This window comes from Uloborus diversus, chromosome 1 (genome assembly GCF_026930045.1).
Source record: "Uloborus diversus isolate 005 chromosome 1, Udiv.v.3.1, whole genome shotgun sequence".
Lineage (NCBI taxonomy): Eukaryota > Metazoa > Arthropoda > Arachnida > Araneae > Uloboridae > Uloborus > Uloborus diversus.
In genome coordinates this window covers 174,068,019-174,085,509 of record NC_072731.1, presented here as the reverse complement: position 1 = coordinate 174,085,509, position 17,491 = coordinate 174,068,019, and the positions used below count along the sequence as shown (strand labels likewise).

The 17,491-nt window shown below is 32.3% G+C and overlaps 1 protein-coding gene across 1 annotated transcript in view; it reads right to left on the bottom strand.

Moving 5' to 3' along the window:
• Positions 1-282: 282 nt before the first annotated feature.
• LOC129217200 (metabotropic glutamate receptor 6-like) overlaps positions 283-17,491 on the bottom strand; it is an 81,123-nt gene continuing 63,914 nt past the window's right edge. The window contains exons 6-8 of the mRNA XM_054851470.1: positions 8,300-8,836; positions 5,238-6,500; positions 283-458 (exon numbers count right to left, since the gene is read on the bottom strand). Coding sequence (XP_054707445.1) covers positions 283-458; positions 5,238-6,500; positions 8,300-8,836 — 1,976 coding nt within the window. The remainder of the gene's footprint in view (positions 459-5,237; positions 6,501-8,299; positions 8,837-17,491) is intronic.

Genomic DNA, 17,491 nt, shown 5'->3' with positions numbered 1-17,491 from the left:
ACCATGAATATCTCATACATATAATAAGTTCCGTGTGCGTACATACATTGATTTACATGAGAAATCATTTTTCATAAAAGAAAATAAGTAAAACTTTAAAAAAAATAGGTTTCGAAAACAATAGAAAAAAAATTTAAAAGGTTTTAAAATGCAACATTCTACTTTCAGTCATTTCAAGAAAAAGCAGTATTGTGTTTTGTTTCAGTTTTTCGGCATTAAAATGCAGAAGCACTTTCTTCCGAAAAAAAAAAAAAAAACATATTTTTTCCCCTACGGGTTCCATTACAAACGAATCTTTTGTTGGTCTTGCTCTTTCCCGATCAATGTGCAGCTAGAGCATCGAAGTATTTTCGTCGGTGAATCATTACTGGTCGTCTGAGTAGCACATGTTGCTTGCTTTCTTGCAAAGTTTACGGTTAAGCTTAAGTTGCAGTTCACTTCGTTCGCTTCAGTTGATCCTAAAGGGAGAAGAGAAACAATCACAAGTTATTGATCAATACAGTTTATTCTTTTTTTTTTCCGGAGTAAAAGATACAAAAATGCCAGACATGAGTATAGTTTATGTTTTTGGGTCTTTATGTGTGTAGTTTATCCTTACAGTTTTCACTAAAAGCAAATCTTTGCGAAAAGCTTAAGAAATGTCCAATACTATAAGAGCTAATACCGCGTTTATAGTCGTACCGCTGATTTTTCCGGTATTGGATATTTTGAAAAAGAGCCATTCCACGAAAAAGTCAAGCCCTTGTCCCGCACGTGACGGTTCATATATTTTATAAATAAGTAATCATTTTAAAGGGTAATGATGAAATTTTAAGAAAACACGCACAATTTTTGAAGTTGAAAAATTGTTTTCATTGCTATTTTTAAGTTTTATTTTTAACTAGTGGTACCCGCACGGCTTTGCCCATAATAGAAAAATTAAAAGGTCATTTGGTTCGCCTGTATATTTACAAATAATGTATAGTGAATTTTCTCGCCAGTTGGCTAGGACCCATGTTGCGGTTCCACGTTATTCTAATTTCGTATCTCGCCAACTGGCTTGTGCCCATGTTACGGTTCCACGTTATGATAATTTCGTAATTTACACGTCCATCGTATGATATTTTTGTTCTTAAAATTGGAACAGAAAAAGAACCACATCGAATTTTTGAAAAATCGCTTCGAGGTGCACACCCCCATGCTACAAACTAACTTTGTGCCAAATTTCATGAAAATCGGCCGAACGGTCTAAGCGCTATGCGCGTCACAGAGATCCAGACATCCTACAGATATCCTACAGACATCCTACAGACATCCTCCGGACAGAGAGACTTTCAGCTTTATTATTAGTAAAGATAAAGAAGATGATATATATGAGGCCTCACGTGTGAGACAAAATTATCGTTTTCCGTGGAATATCCCCCTAAGAAGATTTATTTCTTGAAAAAAAGAAATTTTAATAATTTTTTAAAGTGAAATTAAGTAATTGAACCTTGAACGAAAATCATCTATAATCATAAAGCATAAATAGTTCCATCGTGTTTTAGAAATACGAAGCTAAAAAAAGGAACAAAAACAAACAAGTTAAAGGAGGGAAAAGAGAAAGAATGAAAACTATACACGTTTTTCAACAGCATCTTCAGTGACGGTCAGAATGTGTTTTTAAACACATTTTTTGAAAGTATATCCATACAAAGGATTACCTTTGAATTCTAAAAAACGAAATTCTTAGAAAAATAGTTACGATTAGTTTAACATGCTGTAAATGCTATAGAAAAAAAATTATAATCATATAAATTTCAGACTCCATATTAAACTGCAGATTACATGAGAAGTAAATAAGTTAGAGATATCATTTGCATGCAAGCAAAAACTTGTCAAGGTATTCAAATTGTCACAAAATTTCTTTTGAATGTCATTTAAAAAGGTCTTGGAGCGATTTTCACAAAATGACACGTCTATATCGAATTTTCGCTGCGAGAACCAGCACCTGTCAGAATAAAATAACGTATATTTCAGCATATTGACAGTTAAGAGGTTTCTAACTTTCTGAAGAAAGTTAAAATATGCAGAAATGTCCTTTAGAATGGAAACGATAAAAACGACCAGTAAAGAAAGGAAAAAATGGAGGGTACTTAGACAGATTTATGAACACTTTAGTTAAAGTTAAGAAAGTGAAAGTTAAATCAACGTGGAATCTGAATTTGAAAACTGAAGTATTTTTGAATAGTGTAAAATAAAGTAAATGTGTAAGTGTTTTTTAAATTTTATTGACAAAAACTGCAATATCTTTTGCTATTTCTTTCTTCTTTTAAAGTCACTTCAGGGTCATTCATTCTTCAAAAAGTGTAACTTTTCAGTCATACGACTTTTATAGTAAAAACTTTAAGGATCAATTCATTTACAGTGATTTTTAATTTCATCAAAAATATATCTATTTAAACCTGCCAAAATGTTTTAAATACTGACTTATATTTTAGTATATTTTTGGTTCACATCATGTGAATTCTCGCCTCCGTGGCACATCACACACCTTGAGTGACTGTTTATGTAACTTAATTACTTGTTTAGTTAAAAGTATATACTTATTTATTTATTATTCATTTCCCAAGTGTCTCAAATACTAACTGTTTAAGCGTATTTAATTTTTTAATATTGTGTTTTACTTTGTTTTAGTAGGATAAGGAGTCATGTCACACAATAAATTCTCACCTCCGTTACCTAAACACAATATGTCATTCCTCATTAGCACGTGGCAGTAATGTCATCAAATTTTATTTTCCATGCTCCTTATTTATTTTCAGGCATAATTAAAGTTGTGAGATTTTTGTCGAGAAACAAGAAGATAGTTTTTTCTTTTAAAAATTTAGTGTGGTTATTCTGACTTCTCACCTCCGTGAACTTGAATTTCAGGGATGTAAATTAATGTAAAAAAAGAAGGGAACATGTTTTATATGCTTAACATTTGCAGATTGTAGCAACGAAGAAAAAATATTTCCTCTGAAAATTGTATGTACTAGGCCTATATTAAATGGAAAATTCCTCACTTCCGTGAACATCACCTCCGTGTCAGACCTTATCAATGTCAATATTTCTGAGGTGAAAATAAATGATGGAGGGGAAATACATCAATCTTAGGCATTCTACCAAAGTAATTAATTGCCACTATATTCTCAAATTTATTAAATACTGTTTCTAAACACACATTTGAACTAAAAGGATAACTACTAATTAAGCCGTACTATAATTAAGAGAGCTTAATATTAGACTGCCACTAATCATTAAAATATCTCATTGTTTGCAGAATTAACAAAATTAACACTTTGACACAAAAATTGGTCTCAATTTTTAAGCATCAAAAGTTTTTTTTCTTTTTCTTTTTTTTTTAATTTCCGTGAACAAGACATTTTTGTATTATTTTTATTTATGAGTAAAATACTTGATACTTAGCTGGGCCATGGCTTATGAGGTTCGAAATTGAAAAATTTTTGCTTTCAAAAGTTACGTTTTCTGGAGAATGACCCTTAAGCAGTTCAAATTCAAACTTGTGTTGTACTTTTTGAAAATACTGATTTAGTTAAAGTTTTGTATGTTCTTTTTATTAGAGCGTCATTGTATCCACAATTACAGAATAATGTATTTTCCACTATTCAACAACTCTATTTATTCACTGAAATAAACAATTATTTAACTATCCATAAACTTACCCACCTTCTTCAACATAAACTCACATTCCCCATTTACATTAAGGAGTTTTTAAAAGTGTCTTTACCAGAGGAAGGTTTGGCACACAGCTGAAATTTAGAATTTAATTTACCCAGATGCTGTTAAATTTGTGTAGAAACGACAATATATTTTTTGTCAAAGACTTAATTTGAGAAATGTGAATTTTTTAATCTGCATTTAAATAGCAAATATTTCTTTTAAATTGCATTCAAAAAATGCTTTGTTTCAAAAAATTCTATTTATGTAAAGTAGAAATGAGGCACAAAAGATGCTCATTATTTTCAAGGAAAGTTCCTGAAGTTTCTCGACAGTGTGTGAATTGTTCTTGTCCATTTCAGTAACTGCAAGCATATACTCTCTTTTTTTTACAATTGATGTGCTTCTTTTTTCAAAACTTTCTGATTTTATTTATTTTGCATTGTTTTTCTTTTAATGTTTTCTTTCTTTTTTTTTTCAAATCTGGAGAAGGTACCGCATAAAATGCTTATTTTTATAAGCATCAACCACATGTCGCATCTTTATGAAACGGCAGCAACTGCTTTGATTTTATAATTGTCTAGGAAAGTTTGGAACTGATGATTTTTCAGGGATTTCGAAGCAGATCTCAGGAAAAATGTGAATACGTAAAATTGAGAGACTCTAATATATCAGATTACGCTAAAAGTTGACTGATAACATTATTGAGGAGGTCCTAGTTGATGTGGATGAAATCAAACTCGTAACAGCCGATGTGCTTTGCGCGTAATAAAACCAGACCGAAAAACCTGAGGGAAAAGTCCTGAATATGGCGAACTTTCTGTATATAAGCAAATCTACTATATTTTTGTTTGTGGGTAAGTAAAAAGTTTTAAAGAAAATCTTCAATCGAAATGAAAAATGAAGAAATTAAAACATATACACGTTAATACGAGACAAAATCCCAAGCAGCAGTGTTATAAAACTTGTTGGAGATACTGAGAATATGTAAATCAAGTTGCTGATATTATTGGATAACTTTATTATTATTTTAACGCGTGCACACATGACCTTTTTAATAATATTAAGAGTTTTAAAATCACTACTTTTTGCATGGAAATTGGTATCTTTGTTTATTTTCGTGAAAAAATGTATTCGTAACAATAGACGAGATTAAAAAGTAAAAAATAATCTTTATATGAAAAAATAAACTATCAAAACCATCCTTAGTGAAACAAGCAAAAAAGAAAAAAAAAAAATATGTGAAATTTAAAGGAATTTTTCAATGCACGATATTTTACACTGAAACAAAGGGTATGGAATAACGGGCATTTTTTGTGCTTTATTCGCGTTGTTTATTAATTTCATAAGCAGGAGCATTACGTTCTTCTCAAAGTTCTTAACTCTGCATTTTCAAGGTACTACAAATAGTCTTAAAATTTATTTTCTATTATTGCTCACGAAAGTATGTAGATTAGTAAGTTATTCTGGTTATTAAATTTAAAAAAAAAACATCGAATGTAAAAAGAAACCAATTATTATAACATAAATTAAGTTGAATAATGCTTATTACTCACCTTCTGATAAAGTTGGTCTTTCGTTTTTTCCTGCTATAGCTGTGAGCCTTGTGTCATTTGTCCCATACTTGCTTTGGCACATGAGAGACTGACGAACATTTTTCTCTGGGTGAATGAGAATGACGTATAACTTTGGAGTAAAAAGACAAAATAAAGTCACTGTTGCGCTCAGACTTACTGTAACAGACATAGTAAACACGTTGATTTCATCATGAGCAGTAGTTGTAAAGTACAATGGAATGAACGCTAGCCATACAATGCAAGTCGTATACATGGTAAAACCGATAAATTTAGATTCGTTAAATGCTTCTGGAATCTTTCTTGTTAGAATAGCATATATGGTGCAAATTATAATCAGTACCATAGGATATGCGAAAGCAACGACGTATGAAGCATCAATAGAAGCAGCACACACAAGATGAGCTTCGTCTCTCGTAGGGTGGTAATGTATGGCACGAGGAGGACTGAACCCCAGCCACATTGCTGATAATATGAGTTGAACGCTAACAATCATTCCACATATGATCAACTGGGATTTTGGACTTATGAATGTTGGTCGTTTTGCACTACGGGTTCCCGATCTAAAGATTCGATCGATTCTATTAGTCTTCGTGAGAACAGCACTGTAAACAATAGTAAAACATAACCCAATTCCCATTTTTTGAGCTCCACATTTGGCGTTTGAAGGTTTCTGTACAAGAAGAAATGTCATTGCGTAACATAAGAATATTCCAGCAAGCAAAACATAACTTAGTTCTCTACCCGAAGCTTTAACTACAGGAGTGTCGTGATGTTTAAAGAAAACTAGTCCCACGAACATAGTGATGACGATTCCAACGGATGATAACGTCATGATTCCGATTGCCCAATAGCTGTCGAGTTTCATGTACTGCAACTCAATTGGTTGACAAATAGTATGATTCTCATTTGGCTGATATCCTAGAGGACAATCAAAGCAGTTCGTTTCTGTACTAAGGATCTGATATTTAGTGCAGTTGAAGCAGTGCCAACAACACTTTCCACCTTCTACGTATTTCTTCGCTTGGCCAACGCTACAGGGTAGACTACAAGCAGATGATGGCATTTCAGGCTCATCCAACCGAAATCGTATGTCTGATAAGCTTATTTTCAACTCACCGTCTTTATATTCCCCAACTCTAATCCATTTGTAATTTCCTGAACTCATTTGCTTGAAATGTATTATATTATATCTCGCTGGACCATCTCCATTTTCGGAAAATTGAAATTCGTCTCCGCTTAACCCTGAAACAAAAAAGCATTTTTTTTTATAAATCAGTAATCGATGCACACGAATTAATATTTTTAAAAAAAAGTTTTAAAAAACAAGTCCTGAATTCTAAGAACAATACTGCCCCTTTTCCAGTGCATGATCAAAAACAGACATCAGCAAGTTTACTCAAGCAAACACAATGACATTCAAAAATTTTAAAAATCCAGTTTTATTGGACATTTTTGCATATTTAAATATATGTGAATAAAATTGATTTACATTATTATTCATACTTTGAAATTACGAAATTTAAATACTACTTTCTTCTTAGTTAACCTGTAAAGTTATGAATGAGGATTATTTTTCAACACATCCAGATAGTTAGCAAATGCACAGTTACAAATATCAAAACTTAAAACTTAACTGTTCATTAATTAATATTTTATACTAACGTAATATTTTAATAGTACACTATTCATTTAAACGTAACTGCAGTTCTTTTATTTTAGTTCAATGTTTTTAAATTGGTTATATAAATAAAATAAAGTCTTTCTCATTAAATTGCTTGAGTTACACTATTTATGTTATTCATTAACTTTGTGCAAAAAACAAAAAACTTTTTTCCATCAAACAACCATTTTTTAAGATTCGTAATTTTTCATATTTTGGATGTAACATAACCTATTGAAATTTTCTTCATAGATGCTAAGGACTCTTTAGAAAAAAGGAAGGTCCGGAAAAAAAAAGTCCGGACGTAGTCAGTTATCGTAACGAGTTCCATTAATGAACTTAGTTGAATGCAAATGGTGGGACAGAAAGTGATAGCGCCACTGTGATAAAATATTTTTTTTTGTTACAATGACATTCATGATGGGCCTCATTCCACTGGAACATTCTGAATAGATACATTTCTGAGAGGAATCCTTGCGAAAGAACAATTAATAAGCTGTCACTACAAATGAATGATTACTCATTCATTGTATTTAACGTCAGCTGAACTATGGATGTGAAGTTCGTTGAGTTCAGAATGTACGGTTGTGCACAGTTTATTGTGTTGTCACTGCTAGTTTGAATAGTAAGGATCACATCTGAAATGCGAACGAATGTCACCTTGAATATATACCGGTATCACAATGAATGAGGTCCAAGGTTTTTTGACAATTGCACTTTTGAGCTATTTTTCTCTCTTTAGACTGTAACAATTTGAACTGACACAATATAGGTTACAAACCCTTCAATGCAATCCGAGTATACGTATATATTTCAGATGATAAGAGTTTTTCGCTGAAATAGGGTGCTGGTCCTGCACTCAATCCTTCCTTTTTTCAATCCTGTTCACATGTACCCCCCTTTAGGGACAGGGGCACGTGTGAGCAACTGAAAACAGTTTCAAAAAATACCATAAAGTAAAGGAATAATTTTTAAAAAATCTCCAAAAAAAAAAAAAAAACATAACTCAAAGAATAGGCTATTTAATTATGGGAACATTTTTGTTCTAACAAATTGATAATATTTTTTTCAACAGAGAATTGCTAAAAAACTGTTAACATGTTCCCCTCTTTCTCTATATTTCAATGATTTTCTTATGTACAGCCAAACCAGTGCTATAGAATAGCCATTTTGCCACGAAAAAATATTCTAATGAGCGGGATATTCTACTAACCGGGATCAAAATAACACATTACGTTGGTTTGGTTGGTTTGGTGTATTGAAAATGTATTATATTAAGCGGGATGTTCTTTTTAACCGAGATTCTAATGAGAGGGCTCCACTGTAGTTTTCTTTTTTTTTTTTTGAATCAAGAGAGATATTTAAAAAAAAAAATTCTTACCTCTGAACGTAACGTTTTTCAGGTAGTTTAGAAATATAGCACCATCAATTGGATCCATTTTAGAGCACAATCCATGAGTACCTTTGCATAGATCTGAATGCAAATTCTTCAGTGCATATGCAAAAGCCAGGACAGAATCACTGACAAACTGCAGCTGTCTTTCCGCTTCATACCCAAACTCAGATGACATGATTTCTTCTCCAGTGCACAAGGCTTTCGTATGGTAGTTGTAAGGAGTAACGACGCTTCCTGGCCATTTACAGTTGAAAAAGTGTTCCCAAAATTCAGTAAACCAAGGATTCCTTGCATTATTTTTCATAGTTAACTTTTGAAAGTATTCGTCAAATCCTCGTACTGGCAGTGCTCGAGGTTGCACAGATATTGTACCTTCTACTTGATCTTCATTGCCGTCGAAAACTAAAGACCTTGCACTCCAGCCGTCACTACCGATCCATGAAAACATGCCCGTCGCATTGTTTCTTCTTATTGCACGCATAACTCCTGCGACTTCTTGGTCTGATCCGAAGATTATGACTCCTAAAAATAAATAAAAACACTGTAATTTCAAAATAAAATTCTATATTAAAAATGTATATTAAGTGATTTATTTTTAAAGCCCCATTAAGTACAAAGTCAAACAATCTGAAAAAAAAAGTTTTAAAAAAATGTTTTAAAACCTGCATTTCTTGTAACCTTTATCAATAATTGTAGATATAAGCAGATTATCTAATGCAAATATGATCAACTTTGGTTCTGGATATACATATTTGGATGAATATACATTATGCAATTTAGTATTTGTAGTTTGCAATATATCATTTTTTTTAATACTAAGTAAGTGATTTAAATATAAATGATACAGGGAGATATTTGGTAAAGAATATGCTGCGTAGAACTTCTTACTTTATTCATTTAATAAGATATTTTAGCGTTTCAACAGAATTACGTGACCTCTGCGTATAGCAAAAGAGAACGCCTTCCGTTTAGCTCGACCAAAGGAATATTTTTCGTGTTAATATTGCATTGAAAAAACTATTTAAAATTTCCACCGTTGCAAGAACTATGTAACTTAAAGAACTGAAGTTATGCATTTTATACAGGATATTCTTCTTATTTTTTAAATTTAATTTTATTTATTCCCATTAAGATTTTCTAGCCGACTAAATCTATATCTGCTGAAGCACATTTAATACTCAAAAGAAAAAAAACTTGTTCCTCATGGAAAGATATTTTATTTAAGTTTTTCTTGGGCAGAAGAGCTGAAGAATGATTCATTAGCTGGATTAGGAATACAATATCTTTATTAGATTTCTTCATTAAAATCTCCTACCAAAAACATTATTAACTCTTACACTGCTTCAATGTCTAATGATCTGGAAACTGAAAAATAGGTTTTGGCAAGGATTTTTATAATAAAGAACGAAGTAGGAGAGATAGTATTTTTATCTTAGATACACAGAGGATATTGATTGGGAAATCCTTTGGGGACCGTGTAGTACTTGCTAAAAAAGCCTGAGCAAATTTTTGTTGCACCAAAATTATTTTTAAAGCACTTTATACAATGCATACAAAACATTATGTTCTTATACAGAAAATAATATGTATTCGTTAAACTTTTCATCAGCCAATCAGAAGTGATAAACATTTAAATGACATTCCGTGCTATATTACAACATAAAACTTTATGCTTAGCTGCTATTTACAGTTAATAGAAAAGGCAGTTCACGTCTATCTTTACTAATAATAAAACTGAAAATCTAGATCTCTGAATGTCTGTTACGCGCATAGCGCCTATACCGCTCGGCCGATATTCATGAAATTTGGCACAAAATTAGTTCGTAGCATAGGAATGAGCATTAGTAAGATAAGGGGAGCATACACCTTATTTTACGGCATGTGACATTAGTAACGAATATTGTTGGTCTTTACTTCATATTGTCGGGTCAACTTGAAATCTAGAGGCTTAAAACCAACTATGGGACGCTTTTTAGAATCGCACAACCTTTTTCTAATTTTACTGGAGTCAGGAATGGAGCCTAACGTTAAACCATCTACAAACTGGAAGCGATGCTGCAACGAGAGTTCGTTAAGATGAATAAAGGGAAATAGCTGACTGGAGGGGTCTGCAATGCTTTTGCTCCAATTGGCGAATGATTCCAGCTTTTCATCTAGTGAATTGAAAATATTTTGGAACATGTATCAGATACAACAGACAACTTCTAACAAATATTTAAACCACGTGACTTCCTTATCATTTTCCCCGTATAAACAACGAAACAGACCCTATTTCAGTTCAAGGCTGGCCCGTTATACCGATTGCATTCACGGGGGAGAAGGAATAAAGGAAGTAAACTCAATGAAATTTTATCAAAAACTACAAAACCACTCGTACTTATATTTAAAAACGTTTGTTTTTTACAGTAGAGGGGAGGGCATTGACCCTCTTCACCCTAACCCCTTAAAAGAAGGACCTGTTCAAGGGGTGGTCTTGTGCCGCAGTACATTAGGTATGTTGCTACTTTGTAGTGTGTTACTCGTATTTAAAAAAATTTTATGTAAAACTCTCAAAATTCAGGCTTCTTACCAGAGCAGAAAAAAAATACCTCACAAGCTTGTAATTTTACGAAGTAGTTTGTGTTAGGAAGTTAAAAAATTACCGCACTAAGGCTTAAAGTTCACCAGAATTTTAAATATTTTGTAAATTTTCTCTTTATTTGATGTTTTTGTAAAAAATCTCAAAAAATCAAGTATATTGCCAGAGCAGAAGACATTAACTATGTGTCACCAAATTTTGCACAGTAATTAGTGTTAGAGTTACATATTTTCCGTACTAAGGCTAAGTGCTCTGAAGAATTTCAATTTTTTTCGGCCCGCTCTAGTAAGCAGTTCGAACTGATTTTTCGAAAATTCAATTTTTTTTTTCCTATCAAGAGCATTTTACCCAGAAAATTGTCATAACGGTGGATAAAGGTATCTAACTCGTAGATTAAGGAAATTTATCTCACCAGCGAGTGACCGTACCATAACCGGGCCGTCTGGTATATCAATTATATCCTTAGCCCTGGCTCAGGAGGTGGTAACTTACTGCTTATACCCAAGCTTTGCCTTCAATTTTTGAGTGAAACCGCACCATGCTGTGGTCATTTACTGGTGAGATAATGTCCTTTATGTACCGTTATGCAAATTTCCTTATGTTTGTTGGCACTTTTAGCTTCAATGAGATGATGTCTGCTTTCATCTCGGTTATTCACTAATCCAGAGTGATAAGTTCTAATCAAAACGAAACGACAGTCTCTGGATGTGATAACCGGGTGGGCTGTCTGGCATATTGCACTTATTTACTGGTTTATTTTTTATTTATGCATTTATTTTTTTGTTACTAAATAGTTCGTCAACAGTTTTGTATTACATAATGGTTACATGTAAAAATACAATGCCAAATGAAACTATTCGAACAAGAGGACAGTTTTGATCTGAGAAATTGTTAGCATTTTTCTGAAAAATGAAGAAATGAAGGAAAATGTTCAAATCTGACCCCTAAACACTACCTTTTTTTGCGTAGGTGACCAGAGCGTGTTTACACACTCTTTTAAAGGTTGTAAATGCAGTAGAAAAACTTTATTTTATTGCTTGGATGATTTGTATAGTATCAGCGATAAAGTTTCATCTTTGTTTTGACGCGACTATGCTTTGTGTACTTCTTACATAAGTTTTTTTAAACCTTGGCAGAGTTCACACACTTGTAATGTCACAGGGAAAGTTGGCTTGCTGTAACATAAGGCAGGTGTAAGTTAGCGAATCGGGGAAAGATAACAATCATTCCACATATGATCAACTGGGATTTTGGACTCATGAATGTTGGTCATTTTGCACTACGGGTTTCCGATCTAAAGATTCGATCAATTCTATTAGTCTTCGTGAGAACACTAATAGAATAGGGGGCTATGGGGGAAGAAACTGCATTTTGTGAAAAAATTATAAAACTTGGCATGTTTGTAGACATTGTGTATACAAATATTTTAGGAAAGGGAGACATTCCAAAACCACCCCCACCCATCCTGGCGGCCATTTTTGGTCCAAAAACATAAATGGCGATATTTTTTTTAAATTTTATTATAATTTTTTAACTCATTGATTTTGTCACTCCATAGATGTTAATTATATTTTTTTTATCGTTTTGAGCTCCATTAAATGTTTAATTTCATAAATAACTTCACAAAAAGTGGTTTCTTAAAAAAAATCGCTATTTTTAAATTGTAAAAATCTGACATGAATTTTCCACTCTCACAACATAATTCCCATTTTCTAAATTTAAAGATACATTTAATTAGGGTTATATCAAAGTAGGGTTCCAGGTATCCGAATTCTAAGATTCCGAACTGTCCAATTATCCGGCCATGATGTACCTCGTTTCATATGAGCACGAGTAGTCGAAATTATTTCCAAAGGGTATAAGAGAGTAAGGAAGGAAAATGGGTGAAATTAATGTCAAGACAACATAATTCTAATTGAAAAAAATTTAAAGTTTGAATTTTAAATTTCTTCTTCTTGTTACTATTATTACCATTGCTGCTGTTGTTAATTCTCCATTACCTGATTGATCATTAGTAAGTTTTTACTCAGTTTATGAAAAAAAAAATCCTCAAGTGTATAAAAAACTGTTTCTAACTACTTCTTACAAAAAGATTCACATCGATGCAATGAAGACACTATTGCCAGAGAAGTTTTTATAGCTTAAAAATCCGAGAAAGAAAGCACCCTCTCAATGTTAAAAATTAAGAGCACCGTATTAAAACTGGGGATTTTGATGTTAATGTTTATTTGATCAGAGGTTTCAACCAACTTTAATACCTTTACTGAAACTTTGAAGGAGTTGATTTTCTTTTTCTTTTTTTCCCATTTTGTTGATGTACATATACTTTTTAGTAACTATGCTCGATCGTTACCAGTTTTAATAAAAGATATTCTTCTTTAATCCACAAACCTTTTAAACGTGCACAAATCCTTGGAAGAAGGAATGTTTGTTGTAAAATGCGGTGGTGAAAGGAGACGGGGTTATAATTGGTGTATCACAGATCCAACTGCGTTAAGAAGGTGGATGTTGGTTGATCTTGAAGTTATCGATTTAGTTACACAATTTGAAGAAGTTACCTCGACTTTAAAGAAACGTTGTATATGCGCAATGAAGAAATTGATTGGAGTTTACAGTAATTGATGAGAAGCACGTAATTGTTTTTTTGAGTTTGCTCGCAGTTTCAAGCGAATTTACGTCGTGCAAGTGTAAAAAAACAGTTGCTCTCAAATAGTAACTTGTGGGTTTTCAAAAATGGACTTATCTGCACAGCGAATGTGTAAATACTGCAATGAAAAATGCTATGTATCTGTGTAAATTACTAGTAAATTCCAACGTTTTAAATTACTTTCTATTATATAATCATTGTGAGCCTCACTTACTTAGATTTGTTGTAGTTTTAGTTGTTGTTTTTGTAATAGTAGTGTGTTATATTTCAATAAGTAACAATTCTATTAATAGTAACAATATTGTTAGTTTTATTAACACAGCACTAAACTTTTTATTGCAGTTATTAATAATTTATTCCTCTTACATCGTTTAAAACATAAAACAAACACTTCAAATTGTCTCATGAGAAAAAACTAAAAACTTATTTCAAAGCGTTTAATAATAAATTTTGGAGTTCTATGAACAAAGTATCCGTCCCCCCCCCCCCCGCTCATTTTGCTAGTGCAAACACGACTTATAAAACTTCAGAATGTGAGTCAAACTTCCAAAAAAATCGCAAAAAATGTTTTTGAAGTTTTCTTTTTGGAGTTTTTTTCTTCCCTTCCCCGCCGATAATGAAAATAGATTTAGTTTTAACTAATCAAGGTATTGTATTCATTCTTAAATAAAAATGTAAATGCTTGTTTCAAGTTTTAAAAAATTATTTGCTTTGTTTATGGTTTTTTTATTTCTAGTTTTATTCTTAGTTTTGTAATCAATTTTTATCAGAAAATTTGAAAATATGTTCGAATTTTCAAATGTTTCGGATTTTTGGTGTTAGGATCATTGGGTTCTACCATAAATGAATTGATTTTCTTTAACATAGTGCTTTAAAATACATTAAAAAAAGACATTTCTCAAACAAACTTTCCAGATTTTTAAAGACTTTAGTGCGTTAAAGTTTTGTTTAAAAAAATCAAAGTTGTTGAAATTATTATTAAAATTAGGAGGTTTAGAGATACTTTAATGGTTTTTTACGCTTTAGTGAGCATAATACAACTTACAAAGAAATATACAGTGGGTGCTTTTCTAAAAGTAAAAAATAAAAGTAGTTTCGGATTTTCGACCAAAAATGGCCGCCAGGGCGTTTTTGGGAGAGATTTTGAAATGTATTCCCTTTTAAAAATGTTTGTTAGGACATTGTCTACATGCATGCCAAGTTTCACAATTTTATCACAAAATGCAGTTTTCGGCTATATTTTCTACCATAGCCCCTCTACTATTGTGAATTAAGGGGCCGATCTTCCCCCTAATGACATGTCAGTCCATAACTCACGTATTTCATCTTCTTCCAAGCTTTGTAATTTTGGCATTCCTGAATATGTTTGTACTGTTTTTCTTTCTAGTAGCTTTGCGCTGACACTATAGCATATTTTCGGTTACATTCTTTGCTTTTATTTGAATTGTAGACATTGTTACATTATTTTTTTTAACCAAAAATGTACAGTTCTTAGAATTTTTTTGTTCAAGAACACTAAAGATACCACGTTATGCTGGAAGAAAAATTTTGAAATCAATTTTGTTCAGAGTAGCGAAGTTAAGTAACAAAATTTTGTTTTTCCTTTATGTTGTGCGTAGAGAAAAGAAAAAAACTCTCGAAATATGCCTTTACATTCTTTTCACAAGATTTCTCTTCCTGGCGCAGAGGTAAAGATATGTCAGGTTTCAAGCTTTTCTTTTCTGACCCTATAGTCCTTTCGCAACACTCCTATCCCTACCATTCGTGGTTTCAGAGTGAAAGAAATGCAGAAGGAATGAAAAACATGATCAAATATCTACCTCACTGTACGGTTCAAGTCAATGAGATTCGGTCTGCAAAAGCTTCTTTTCTTTGATATTATTTTACTCATGTTTACTTTAGGCTGATTATTTACTGTTGTATGCTTTTTGATATGTTTTGATACTGCTGTGAATGATGTTTTGGTAAGAAATGGAGTTGCTCCGTTTGTATTTAGTAAGTTGTTTATAGTTAAACTTTAAGATCAGATATTTTATTTTTTTATTGTCTTATCTTTTCTTTCAAGGATCTGCTTTACATAAAGGCCATATCACACGTAGCGAAATTCGTTCAACCTGACGATCAACTTCGGTTCGACTCAACCGCGAGAGCGAATTCCGACCGGAAAATCCCCGTGTGCTATGCTTTCCGAGGTTGAACGTATTCCATTCAACTTTTTATCTTCTCGGCAAAAAAGTTGGATCAACCTCAACTTTCAGCCAATCAGGAGGAAGCAATCCTCTGACCTGTTACGTCAAAATACAACATGGCCGCCTGTAACAACATCAACAGCGTGTGCAAGGAATGGAATAAACTGCTAGAATAACTTCAGGTGAGTTATTAGTACTATATTTTCGTCAAAAACAAATATAAAACGTAATATTTTATAAATCTCCACCTTATTATTGTGTTAAAAGGTTAATTTCTAGTTCAAAGTCGTCGTAAGAATTTCCTTGCCAAATTCGCCAATCTCGTAGTGTGCAATCTTGCCAAATCAATGAATGTTTATAAACAATCTGAAGCAAGAGCAACGGTAATGGGTCAATCCGTAGAAATCACCCAGGCCGTGTTGCTCGACATTTTTGATTTTCCTAATTTTTTTACTAGTTAATTCTCACTACTAGGTGAGTTCAAAAGTGTTAAAAGAAATTTTTTTAAGCTCATACTTTTAACCCACCATTTTAAGTTTGCTTAGTTGCCGTTTTTGGACCAAAAACAAGTTTTACGTAAATGCATCTAACTCGATCAATTTTACAGTTATCAGGACAAAACAAAATCCATCACCAGAAGGATGCCCCAGATACGATTTGCTTGCAAAATATTATTTAAATGGTGAGAAAGGTGAAGAAAAAAAAATAACAATTACAAACTGAAAATTAGCATAAAATACGAGTTTTAGTGCAACAAAATTAGTAAAAGGAGGAGAGTCTCAGCTATATTTTTTTTCTTCTGTAGATATAATATAGGACTACTTGTTGTAGGAATTTTAAACTTAAGAACTTTGTCCTTTTTTTTTATTTTTGCAAACTTTTTCAAAAATGGAAAAAATCGAATTTTGACTAAGTTTAAAGTAAAATATCTCAAAAGGGACTAGTGAAAAATTATGAAATTGATACAGGTAACACCTTTTTATGACATGAAAATATGATTACAATTTGATGACTGAGACTCAACTGGTACTAGAGTTATAGAGCATTAAAGTTGGCCAAATATTGCATTTTCGCAAAGTTTAAAGCAAATTATTTCAAGTGGGACCGAGTGAAAAACAATGAAATTGATACAGGTAGCAGGTAGCACCGTTTTATTATATGAACCTATGATTGCAATTTGGTGACTGAGATTCAACTGGTGTCAGAGTTATAGTGCATCAAAATTGGCCAAATATTGCATTACACATACACAAAGTTAAATATTAATTCATAGATAAGCTTCACTTTCCAAACATTTAATAGAAACAAAAGTTCATCTTCTTTAGCAAATTAAATTCATGCAATAGAATTATGCACAAAAAATAAACAAATGAATAAATGAAATAAATGTTTAGCTCCTTTGTCCTAAACATTTAAGTATATACACATCATAAATCAATTGTTATTAATAACAACACTTTTTTTTTTTTTGCTACAATTTATCATCTTTTACTTAAGTTTTCTTCTGCATGTAAAATACGAGACACCCGGTTATCACATTCAGAGGCTGGAGGCAGATGTTATCGCTGAGATGACATCTGCCTCCAGCTCGGTTATTCGCTCTTCCGGACTGATGAGTTCCAATAAAAACGAAACTGTAGTCTCTGGATATGATAATCGGGCTGTCTGGTATAACATGTTTATTGTTTAAAACCAGCACACACACCATGCCTATACTTTACGGAAATACATTGATTTTACATTTCATAAAAGCTAGGGGGTAC